Below are 12459 nucleotides of genomic sequence, written 5' to 3'. Positions count from 1 at the left end.
CTTAAGAGGCCTTGCAAACTTCTACTCTCTCTCTTGGACCACACAATGGCCCTGTGAACAAGGCTGAGTTGGCTTACTGGAGGAAGGAAAAATGTGGCCCAGTCACCCCCATTGACCCAGCTGAGGGTTGCCAGCCCCAAGAATGAGAGGCAGCTAACTTATTTGCAGTCGGCTGCAGACACACGAGGAACCCAGGTGAGAGCAGGAGAGCTACTCAGCTGAGCCCAGCTTAAATTGCTAACCCACAGAATTATGAGTTAAATTAATAATTGTTGTTTTAAGCCACTACATTTTGGGGTGATTTCTTGCACAGAAAGAGATAACTGATAAAAGATAACAGGCCCCAACGGGATTACGTGAAAAGGAAGGCTTGAGCTGTATTGAGAGTGGAAGTTGACAGCCAAGGGTTGCCTCGCAGCCACGTCTTACCTTGAGGACACCCTGGAGATCGGGCAGGAAAAGTCAAGGTCCCAGAAGAAGATGGGGTGGGAAGGAGCCTGGGGCATAGCTGGCAGGAGTAATAAGGACCAGGACACTTGGTTACCCTGGGGAAGAAATAAAACTTTAATAACGATAAGAAGCCGCTTTGTACATATGCTGTTTCCAGATACTCTCTTCCAGATTGTAGGCGTTGATCGCATCACTGGGGTGGGCTCTCCGTGATATAAAATCCTGATTCATTAGCATTAAGTCTCCAGGGAATTCAGCTAAGCGGAAAAGATTTCGGTTTGTTAGGCCTGTGATGGACCGCTCCCGTTTCTTTGTGGAGAGAAATGGTTTGTAATCATTCGCACGGTACATTAATTTTTTGGGGGGTTCTTCTGACTTGAAAACTATGTTCATTTTTACTTCTCGTCTTTCTGTGTTTTTGTCTTCTGCCTCCTCTTTCTTCTCTTGATTAACCTTATTGTCATAATTGGGGTCACAGTGGTCCCCTTGCCTGGCCTTGTCTTTTGCCATCGGGCCCAGGCCCACTCCGGATAGAAACGAGGCGCCTCTAAACCTTTCAGCGTAGGATAATACCTGCTCATTTCTCAGGGCTCGAGCAATCTGCATCCTTTCTATGTGCTTGTGGATGTTCATCTTCTCTCGTTGAGGCATTTTAAACTCCGCTAGGGGCACAATCACCTTTGCTGTCCATATTTTTTCTAGGGGTCCACAAATAGCACAAGCAGAGGAATGTTGTTTTTTATATTCTATTGCCTGTTTGTAGTCTGGAGACAGCAACTGTAGTTCCTTGAGCATTTTCCATTCTTCCTCTTGCTTATAAGCCAAAAACCTTCTTGCCGCTATGGTATGAATGCCACCTAGACGCTGACAACGGGAAGAGGATTGTTAAAATCTCAATGGGACGGGGGCAGACAGCACTCATGGAAAGAATTAGCCAGTGGCTGGTTCTCTCTCCATTGCTGAGGGTGTCTGAGCCCCTGTGTAGTGGGAAAGAGGGGAGGACCTTTGGGGTCAAAGCCTGGATTCAAATCCTGGGTCTCCTCTTACCTATTATGAATTCAAAAGAACGTTATTGATGTTATAGGGTCATTGTGAGGCCTCAACAAGACAATATATATATGAAACTGAGTACAAGGTAGGAGCTCAAGGAATGACAGTTTTCATCATGTGCTATCACTTACAGTTATGTTCCTAATTGGAACTTATAAACAAGGCTATGTTGCTGTGCAAGTGTAACAGCCACTAGCACACTCTGCCAACCTGAGTCCACTGTCTGGGAGACTTCTCTGTTGCTGGTGGCTTTGAACCCTTGGCTCTCCCTAGCTAAACTGGCTGGCTCGAGTGGGGCCTCTCTGTGTGTAAACTTAAGGGCACTTACTATGATCTCTTTTTCCAAGGGGGAGTATTTCCCGAGGGCAATGCGGGGGTCTGATCTGAAGAATTTGGTCCATACCCTGGAAGGCAGAGAGGCAGGAGGATTAGAACCCTGGAAACAAAACCTCACAAAGGGAGAGTCTATACTAGCCTGGCTGAGACGCCCAGGAACAGGGGTTTCTACGGCCCCCGGGTGGACTCTGCCATTTGGCCTCTTTCTGACTTGAATGGACTGACTGAAGCTCAGGTCACACTCACCCCAGTGGTGATGCAGAACTCAGATCCTTTGGGAAATACACGGAGTCTTCATGCTGAAAGGAACAGCTGGTGTTAAATATTCTGACAGGTTTTTCTTTCTTCTTGTTTGACTTCCCCTCTCCCTCCTTGCTTTCCTGGGCTGCTAGGTTTCTAGCCTTCTGTCTCCCAGTCCTCTGACAGCCCTTGTCCCATTCTCTGATCATACTCCGGCAGTAGGCTAGGAGGGGAGGTGTTAATGCCCAGAGTTTGTTTCTCAGGCAATTTAATGGGAACCCAAGGGGCAGTCACAAACATGTCTTGCATCATAACTGGCCTACTTGGGGGCTATTGTGAGGTCTGAGTTTAAGGCATCAAATGATTCCCTGGGGTGAAAAGGACACACACTGCCATGCTCCTGGGGTGCTGGAGTTCAGAGGGAGGGACTGGGCAGAGAGTGTGTCTGGGAGGGAATCTGGCCACGTCACCGCTGTTGACAAGCCTGCCAGGACTGCTCAGTTCTTGCAAGATGAAGCCCCAGGCAGCCAGTTGTCTCTCTCTCGGGTGTTTGCATTCCTCCTCTCCCTGAGCCCCTCAAGTTGATCAATGCCACTCTATCCATGGTTCTCGGAACAAGCACCTGGGCTACTATTCACAGTGCCCCCGTCTCGAATGCCTCTCTCCCCTTGATCACCTGCTTGTCTCCCAGGGCCCAGCTCGATTGTTGCTTCCTCCGAAGATGTTGCAGAATAAATCACCCCTTTGTCCATGTTCTCATAGCACTTCCTGCATCATGCTATAGTGCTGTGTCTCAGAGTGCCTCGATTGTCCAATAGATCTGTCTCTCCTTCCATTGAAAGCAGGTGCCAACAGCATCTTACTGTTCTTTGCAGAGCAGTTCTTTAGCATGGGGCCTAGTGTGGGGCAGATGCTCCGCTCGCTGACTCAATAAACAGTCGTCCTGGGTCCCCGGTTAAAGGTGGGTCAAGAATGGTGCTGGTGGGAATGGATGTTGCCACAGCCTCTGTGGAAGGTAAGGTGGCAATATATATTGCAAACTACAAATGCACTTACTCTTTGACCCAATTACGTGTACAAATTAAAATATGCACAAGGTTAGTCATGCAACCCTGTTTGGAGTGACAACCTTAATGATAAACTCAAATGTCCGTTAATAGGGAATTGGTCAGAGGATTATGTTTAGCCATACAATGGAATACTATACAGGAGTATAGGGCTATTGGAGTAATGAAGACCATAGAAAGAAGGTCTTTGTGTATATGGAAATATCGCCAAGAAATATAATTAAATGTAAACAGCCAGTTCAAAAATATATAAATTGTAGACTACTTTTCTGCATTAGGAAGGAAAAAATAAGCATGTATATTTGTATTTGTATAAAGAAACTCTAGGATAATACACACACAAAAAGCTAATAGTATGTACCTGACAGATGAGGCAGTGTTGAAAAATCTGTTTCATTGTATATAATATTATTTTGTCTTGAATTTAGAACCACGTGTATGTATTATGTATTCAAAAAAGGTAAATCTAAAAAAGTAAGCAGCTCATGGCAGCAGAGTGCATGTTGTCTCTGACAAGTGCTGGTCCTAAAGCTACCGTTTGCCTCCACCAGAAATCCAGCGGATGTTCAGACTTGGTCCAGCGCTCAGATCCATGGAGCCAGCCACAACACAGAGACGCCCCTCCCGTCCACACAGGCACGTTCGCCTGCACCAGCTGGGAACTGGACATCAGCAGAAGGTCTCTGAGCCTCTTGTCCTGCGTCCACTGACTTTCCCATTTGTTCCACTCAGCTGCTAATTACGAGTGACTTTGCACAAGCTACACAACACCTGGCATATTGTATGCACTCAACAAATATTTGTGAAACAACCAGTGAATGATTTACAGTGGAATATTGTATACCCATAAAAAATTAAGCCTTGGAAAAATTTCCAATAATATGACATAACAGACTGCGAAAAAATCAGAATATAAAACTTATGTAGAGTATGATCCAGAGGCTGTAAATATACAAACACGCAAGAGGATAAAAAGACCAGAAGGAAATAAGCAGAGATATCGAGGTTACTTCAGGCTGCTGGCTTGTGGGGCTACTCCAGGGCAGCCTGGTGAGCTCCAGACATGTGGGCGGAGAAGCTCTGGCCCGGGTCAGGACAGGCACAGCATGTCAGGGGCCAGCTCCTCCAGACATCAGGGAAGAGGAGGGGGAGGCAGGGCCTGCCTGGGACGGATGTCACCGCGGCAATGCGTCTCAACACTGTGGGAAAACCAATTTTTCCCACACTCGGTTCCACAAACTTCTGCTTTTAGCTCACTTCCTTCTCTCATTTCCATTCCCAGACTTTTGGCTTTTGTTTTCTTTTAAAGAATTTTCCCTTCAATCATTTTTTTATATTAGGTTTTACTCTTGACTTTCACCTGGTTTTGTTCCTAGTCATCCACCTCATCTCCTGGGTTCATTTTCAAATTCTCCCCTTTAATTGCCTTTCCTTTCAATCTTTTATCGTTTACTTCCCTGTTTATTTTTTTGGCTTGCAGCCTTTATCATTTATATATATTTCATCTATTCTTAATATTTTTAAGCACTTTTATCTATTGCATCAGGGTTCTCCAGAGAAAAGAAAACAATAGGGAGGGTGTATGTGTGTGTGTGTGTGTGTGTGTGTGCAGAGAGAGAGAGACTTATTTTAGGGCATTGGCTAATACAATTATCGAGGGTGGCAAGTCCAAAATCTGCAGGGTGGCCCAGCAGGCTGGGGACGCTGGGAGGATCTCATGGTGCAGTTCAAGTCCAAGGACCATTTGACTGTGGAATTTCCTTTTGCTCAGGGGCGGGGTCAGTCTTTCTGCTACTCCGGGCTTCAGCTGATTGGATGAGACCCATTCACATTATGGAAAGCAATCTGCTTTACTTAAAGTCCACCAAGTTAAATGTTAATCCCATCCCAAAACACCCTCACATCCGTAATATAGATCAGACCAAATACCTGGGCACCACGCCCCAGCCAAGTTGACATTTAAAATTAACCATCAAGCCTACTTATATTTATTAGGTTTTTAATCATTAGCTTAAATGTTTTTACAGTTTTTTTCATATCAGGCTTTTAGTGTCTATACATAGTTTTATCCATTTTTAAACTTTGTTTTAACAGATTCATACAATAGGTATTCTTTTCCATCTGCTTCCCCCCCCATTTTACAAATGAAAAATGTTTTTTCATTTGTAAAAACATGAAAACATGTTTTTACAAATCTCTTGATATGTTTGGCTTCAGTGCACTCATTTTCATTGTTGTTTGGCATGATTATGTTATGACTTACTAAGGCCTCTTCTGTTGCTTACATTCGAGTCGTTTCTGACTTGGGAGTTTTCTTGTCCCTGTCTCCTTGGGGTTAGGTGCATGATTTTCTGTTGGGTCTACACCTAGGGGCGTAACTGCTGGGTCATACAGTATGTGTAGCTTCAATTTACTAGAAAATTCTCACCTCTATTTCAAAGCGTCTCTACCAATTCACAATCCTTCTGATAGTGCATACTCATCTTGCTAACATAGGTGAATATGCCACGGTATCTCATGCTGCTTTAATTTGCATTTTTCTGGTTATGAATGAGGTTGAACACTTTTTCTATTGGCCATCGAGATTAATTGCCCTTTGTGAAATGTCTATTCAAGTCTTTTTTCATTTTTTCTAGGTTTTATTTCTTATTGCTATGGAGGGCTTCACTATGTATTCTTTACAGAAGCCCTTTGTCAAGCCCTTTCACCTGTTTTTGTAAAATTGTTGCAAAAATCTTCTCCTACTCTGTGACTCACCTTTCTACTTTCTTAAAGGTGTCTATGGGTGAATGGAAGTTCTCATTTTTTGCTAGCTGCACTCTAATTTGTCAACCTTCCTCTTTATGGTTAGTGCTTTCCATGTCTTGTTTAAGAAATCGTTTCCTACCCCAAGTAGAAATGATACTCTCCCATATTTCATATTTTTATAAATATATGTGTGTATATATGTAGTGATAGTCTCCTATATTACCTTGAAAACATTTCCTTTTGAATTTTCCTAACTCCCTATCCTCACTTACTAACTTTATTTTTCCATCTCTTTTTGTTTATATTTTCCAACTTATTTTTATCATGGCTATCAAGAAATGTGTGTGTACTCAAACAAGTAACATACACAAAGTTGAGGACTGCTTTCCTGCTCGCCACGCCTGTCCCTGCAGCCAAGCCCTGGGCTCTGGCTCCCTCTGGTGGATCTTGCAGCCCATTAACTGATGGTTCTCCAAAGACCCACCTGCCAGCTGCCCCTCCCCCTCCCCATGAGGGGAACAGATTATTAACTGGAGAAGTCAAAGTCCTGGAATGGTGATTAAATCGAACTTCAGAATCTAGTCCGTAATGACGATGTTCCTGCCTGCGTGTGTTTGTTATTTTCCCACCAGAATTCCTGCTGGGCCCTCTGCAGGTCCCCAAGCACTCTCCCAGCGAGGCTGTCTGTCCCGCTGGAGGGCAAGGAGGTCACAACAGCCACCGGAGCTCAGGAAGGGGAGCTTCTCTAGCTCTTCCTCACCCGATCAAATGGAGCCCATTGTCCCACACCTCGTTCTCCTTCTGAAAGGCCAGCTTGGGAATCCCACCGGTGGCCTGTGCCGCTGTTAGGGTCCACGATGGGGCATGGGGACTTCCCTTCTGCAGGACAGGAAAGCTGGTTTTCCCAGTTTGGAGGTAACATCGTGGGCGTTAACCTTCATAAGGCCAATGGATGCACATTGTAAGAACCTGTAGGCTCCCAAAAATATATCTCCTGAATTTTCCTAATGACTAAAGTTATTGAGCATCTTTCTATGTGTTTATTTGCCATCCGGGAGGCAGATTATCCGTCTAAGTGAACCTGTCTTTTAAAGAGACATGTTTTGAAATAGAACTATGGTGCTGAGGGTTGCACTTGGGGAAAATCTGGGAAAATATTGAACCTCCGCACCTGAGGTCATCCCTCTATTCATAGCACAGTGAGAAGTTTCTGCCCCTCCACTTTCGGATGGGTTGCAGGGACAAGAGGGAACCTTCTGGTGGTGAAAATGTTCATATCTTGATGAGGGTGTCTGTTACACGTGCACGCACAGCTGTTAAAACTCAGCGTACTGTATACTTAAGATCTGAGCATTTAAATGTGTGTAAATTCTACCTCACCTTAAAAAATGGGGTCAGAAAGAAATCCGCTTAGTAACAATACTTGGTATAGGAGAACTCAGGCTTAAGTCAAGAGCCGAAGCGAGCCGTGTGGATGGACGATGCGGCTGACCGCCAGCAGCGCTAACGTGATTTTAGGCTGAAGGGCTAGCAAAAGCAAAACGTAAAGAACAAAAGTCACCTCCTGGGAGAGGGTGTCCCGGGCCGCTCTCTGTGACGTGGCCACTTCCTGGGTCCTTCTTCATCAAGCCTGTTTCTTTCCGCCACGCACTTCCAGCCAGTTCTCAAGGCGGGCTGTGTCGGACACACTCGGGAGCATATAAACGTCAGCGCTGGGACCCCCAGAGGTTCGGGTGCGATGGGTCTGGGGTGCGGCCTGGGTGTCAGGACGTTGGATGGCTCCCCGGGTGGTTCTACCCCACAGCCCGGTGGAGAACCACCGCCTTTGAGAAATCTCTAGTTACCCACTGATGGGTGTTTCCCTCGCCCCTCCCGTCGCGCTGCGAGGCCAGGAGCTTCACTGTCTTGTTTATTTAGTTCCCTGCCCCCAGCATGGTCCCTGGCACATAGAAGGTGCTCAGCGAATATTGTGGGATGAAAAACCTTTCAAGATCTAGCCTGGCTTCCGCTCTGGCTGCCTGCTTGAATGGCTCAGGTGAGGCCACTTCCACCGGGAGCAGGTGGAGGTCTTCGTGACAGCATGAGACATCGTCAGTCCCCAGGCAGGGAAAGGAGACGCCGAAGAACGCCGACAGGAGAGGGCTCTGTTGCCACTCTCCGGGTCTCATTCTCTCGTGTGTAGATCTTGAAAGGTGCGGCCATCCTTGCAAGCGGCCCTGGTGCTCCTCATGGAGCAGGCTGGGAGTGAAGTCGAGAACCGGGAGCCAGATCAGGAGCCCCGGGGGAGGGGATACAGCCAGAGACGAGCTGAATCTGTGGTCCAAGCTCCTCATTGACTGTGGCTACGTCCTGAGCCTTGGCTGCTCCAGTCTGGTCTTGGCCATAGTTGTATTTGGGTTGAGGGATGAGGGGAGGGAGGGAGGCTGGGCAGTGCCTCTGAGGAGGCCAGGACCCTGAGATCAGCAGCAGTTAGCAAGGCCTCCCAAGGGGAAGGTGCGCCCCAGGGGAGAGGGCCTGGATAGGCTTCCTGGGGCCCAGCAGTCTCACACTGGTGATCCTACCCCCTGCCCACCTTGGTGGACCAGGTGTGGTTCGATTCTCTGCAGAGGAAGTGATACCTGCTCTAACTCACTGAGGAGGGGTCAGGTGGGCAGGGAGGGGTGGGCATTCCAGACGGAGGGGGCTGCGGCAGGGCAGAGCCAGAGAGCCTGGTGTGTTTGGGGAACTGAAAGCAGTTTGCAGGGGGAGAGGGAACGTGGGGACTTGGTAGGGGAAGGGGCCAGAAAGAGAGGCAGGCCACGGTTGGAAGAGCCCGTTAGGCCACGTGGGAGAGTCGGGGCCCTTTCCTATGGGAGAGCAAGACCCTCATGACTGTTTAAAATAAAGAGGAGGCATGCCGAACATTTTAATTTTTTAAAAACAACTTTGTTGAGGTATGCTTTACATCCCATAAAATTCACTTCCTTTAAGCATGCAATTCAGTGATTTTTTTAGTAAGTTTACCAAGTCGTGCAACTGTCTTTACAAATCAGTTCGGAACATTTTCATCACCCCAGAAAGATCCCTCATGCCTTTTACAGTTAATCCCCAGGGAATAGTCTCTCTCTCTCTCTCTCTCTTTCTCTCTCTCTCTCTCTCGCTCTCTCTCTCTCGAGTTGCCTTCAAAATTTTTTTGTTTGAAAATGATACCTTTCTAGCTTTAAATTACCCTTTCTTCCTTGGTGCTTGGCTGCAGAGAGAGTTGGATGTTTTGTTGTCCTCTGTCACTGTGGGAGGCACCTCTAGGTTGGTGCTTATGCAACCTGCCCACTTCCCATGAAGCCGGAAGCGCCTGCCTGGGCCCGGAGCTGGGATGACGCCTGAGCTCACAGGCCCTAGCGGCTTCCCTGGAGAATCGGGCTGCAGATCCTCTTACCTTTCCACAGGTCAACACAGAAATGACTTAGCAGTTCTGAGACTCCCTTGGATTACAGAGGAAGGGTGTTAACTGTGGTTTCCTTTATCTTTAAATAACACCTTCCTGTATTAGCCTGGCGCGAAGATGGCGCCAGGCAAACCTGGCAGTGATTCTGCTGGTGCCACCACAACCAGACAAGGCAGGGACAAGGGGGCTGGGCAGCCTCCCTGTGTGTGGAGCACTCCTTCCTGCCAGTCAGTTCTTGTGAAATCTGTACACAAATAGAACAGGAGAGAAGACTCTCCCCGGGGCCACACCAGGACAAGATTAGAGGCTGTGGTGTTATTCTTCTTCCCATGTTGGGGAAGGATGGGGAAATCTGGGGAAGGATGGGGTTAGCAGGGTCCAGGCTCCACTCTTGCCTCATCGTGCCCAAATGACCATCCAGTTCAGCTCTGTCCCCTATCTGGGTGACTACATGGGGGAGACAAAGCATTGGCCATGCTGGGAGGTGCATCCCCTGTACTCACCAGATGGGTGGCTCACCAGGTGGTCCGTTCTACCTGTGGAGGGTTACAGAGAAAGGGCTAAAGAGGAATCACTCAGGTCATGTAGTTTGGTGGCAGATCAGGGTCCCCAGAGCACCAAGACACTGCCAAATACAGAAGCAAAAACCCAGCACATGTAAGGTTGGGAGATAGTGATGGGAAGAGACTAGCATTCAACCGGCATGTGGACAAAATCCACCCCCCCTTTTTTTTCTTATTCACAAAAGCACCCTATGGGATGTATTAACCATTAAATATTTGTTTTGCATGTTTTGCAAGTATTTACATTCCTGTCAAAACCTGCCAGTGTAGCAGCTTCTAACATGGAAATTAGAGTAGGATATTTTAGTCTATTTAAATGCAATTCTCTTTAAAGGAGGACCTTTTTCTCTGGATTTGATTTCTTCAGTATTCACACGTCATACATAACATTCATGCGTGCGTTCGTGCGTCTACTTGAGTGGTATCATGAGCTGGAGTCTGCTAGATGTTGGAAATACAGAGGAACAAGACAGGATCCCTCCCTTGCAGAAGATCTCATGGGCGGAGTGAGACAGGCACACAGAAGCTCAGTGTGCAAGGTACTGCCTGCTGTGCTAAGTACAAGGGAGGGAGCACTCTGGCAACTCCTAACAGCCAGGGGCTCAGAGACCCCTCCTATAGGGCAAAACTTCGGTGCTCAGAGATAAGGTGCATGAAAATTTGGGGAAGAAGTATACAAGTTTATCCACCTCCTGTTTTCTGTAAATTTTGGCATGGAATAGACTCCACACACTTCCCTGCGCTGGAATCAGTAGATTAGGTGAAAAGAAGCCAGTTGCAGGAATTTTCCAGGTAGAGTGACCTCTGTTGGGGAGAAATCTCTGTTCAGCAGCTGAGGCGTATGCCAGGGAGGGTCGATCACTCACAGGTGCCTCTCTCCTCTGCAGCGGAACGAAGGCATGAATGAGATTTACCAACAAGGAGGAAGGAAGGAAAACTCTGCCATCGTCCCAGGGCAGTTCCCTTCTTCCTGGAGTCCCTGAGCCTTGCATCTCCTCAGTGGCCTCGCTTGAGCAGCTGCCCCACCGTGGACTCAGCACCAGAGAGGACCCGAGGGAGAGGCCAGCTCTGGCCTCTCAGCTTCTCCCTGTGCTGTCCCTCTGGGGTTGGGGCTGGGGGGGGTCCCTGGAGTCAGTACTGTACCCCAAGGTTGGGGGAAGGGGTCTTTACTTGGACTTCCTGGTTCCCAGCCCAACTTGGAGAGGGAATAAGTCCCACTCCTTTGTGTCCAGGATATATATCACCTGGTGGGAGGAACCCAAAGAGACAGAATTTGAGTAGGTCTGGGGGAGCCTGGAACAGGTTGGGACAAACAAAAGGAGACCTCAAAGGCTGCTCCCTGCCTCTCAGCACCGTCTCTATTTTAGAATTTGCTGATTCTGTGTCACTGCAAAATTTAACTTTGGCGAGTGGTGATGTGTCAATGTCACCTTGAAAAATGTCATTTTGAATGTAAAAAATATGTTAGTTTATAGTGCGGGCATTCAGATTTGAAAAGTACAGACTCTTTGCTACAATAGGAGGCATTTGAGAATTGTTCTTGGCTTAGGGTGAGGCTGGGGTACGGTAGGTCCGGGCTGTCGGACAAGGTCAAATAAGCCTTGAGCTCCTGTCAATGTGAACATCATGAACATCTCTTTCTGTCAGGACTTGTAGTCTTTGTCCCTGTGGCTCAAGATGATGGTGGTATTTAAAATCCAAGACGATGGATAATGGGATGTCCTTTGTGTAGATATCACTCATGACATCTTTCAAGGTGGCATAAAAATCCTGTGGCATCTGGAGAAAAGTGACAAATAGAAATGGGCCAAAAAAAACATACATACACTCATCAGACACACAATTTATGTAAATTCAGCTTTTGACTCTTAGCGAAAAGAGATAAAAATATTTGAGTAGTGCAAGAGATTCTGCCTGGGTCTTGCCCCATTTTACTCCTGTTTAGGTCCATGATCTACTTCATGTTAATTTTATATATGGTGGGGGTAAAGATCAAGGTGGTTTTGTTTTGTTTTGTTTTGTTTTTGCACTTTAATGTCCAATTGTTTCAGCACCAGTTTTTGAAGAACAGACTGTCCTTTTCCTAATGAATTTTCTCTGTCAAAAATCAAATGGCCATGTATGCATGGATCTATTTGGGGACTCTAGTCTACAATCTATGTGTTTAGTTTATGTCTTTATCACACTGTCATAGCTATGTACCTTATGTTAAGTCTTAAAATTAGATGGTATAAGTCCTCCAACTTTGTTTTTTGTTTTTTTTTCAGAAATGCTTTGGTTATTCTAGGTCCTTTATTTTTCTGTATAAATTTTAGAGTAAAATTGTCAATTTTTACAAAAACCCTGCAGGGATTCTTTTAAATAGGATTGCATTGAATGTATAGATCACTTTTGGGAAGAATTGATACCTTAATAATACTGAGTTTTCCAATCTATGAACATGGCCTATCTCTTCATTTATTTAGTTCTTCTTTAATTTCTCTCAGCAATGTTTTACAGTTTTCAGTGTATGGTTCTTGTATATGTTTTATTAAATTTACCTTTATTTATTTTACAGCTCTTTATGCTATTGTAAATGGTA

The 12459-nt window shown here is 46.3% G+C and overlaps 1 protein-coding gene across 1 annotated transcript; it reads right to left on the bottom strand.

The window, feature by feature from the left end:
• Positions 1–564: 564 nt before the first annotated feature.
• LOC105808663 (chromosome unknown open reading frame, human C10orf120) lies at positions 565–2285 on the bottom strand. Its single transcript, XM_012642377.1, has 3 exons — positions 2083–2285; positions 1829–1904; positions 565–1314 (listed from the first exon to the last, which is right to left on the bottom strand). Exons 1-3 carry the CDS (start codon positions 2283–2285, stop codon positions 565–567), a joined length of 1029 nt encoding a protein of 342 aa, XP_012497831.1.
• Positions 2286–12459: the final 10174 nt, after the last annotated feature.

The sequence above is a fragment of the Propithecus coquereli genome, unplaced genomic scaffold (genome assembly GCF_000956105.1).
Source record: "Propithecus coquereli isolate 6110/MARCELLA unplaced genomic scaffold, Pcoq_1.0 Scaffold179, whole genome shotgun sequence".
Classification (NCBI taxonomy): Eukaryota; Metazoa; Chordata; class Mammalia; order Primates; family Indriidae; genus Propithecus; species Propithecus coquereli.
The sequence above is the reverse complement of the archived record's forward strand: the minus strand, read 5'-3'. Positions and strand labels throughout refer to the sequence as shown.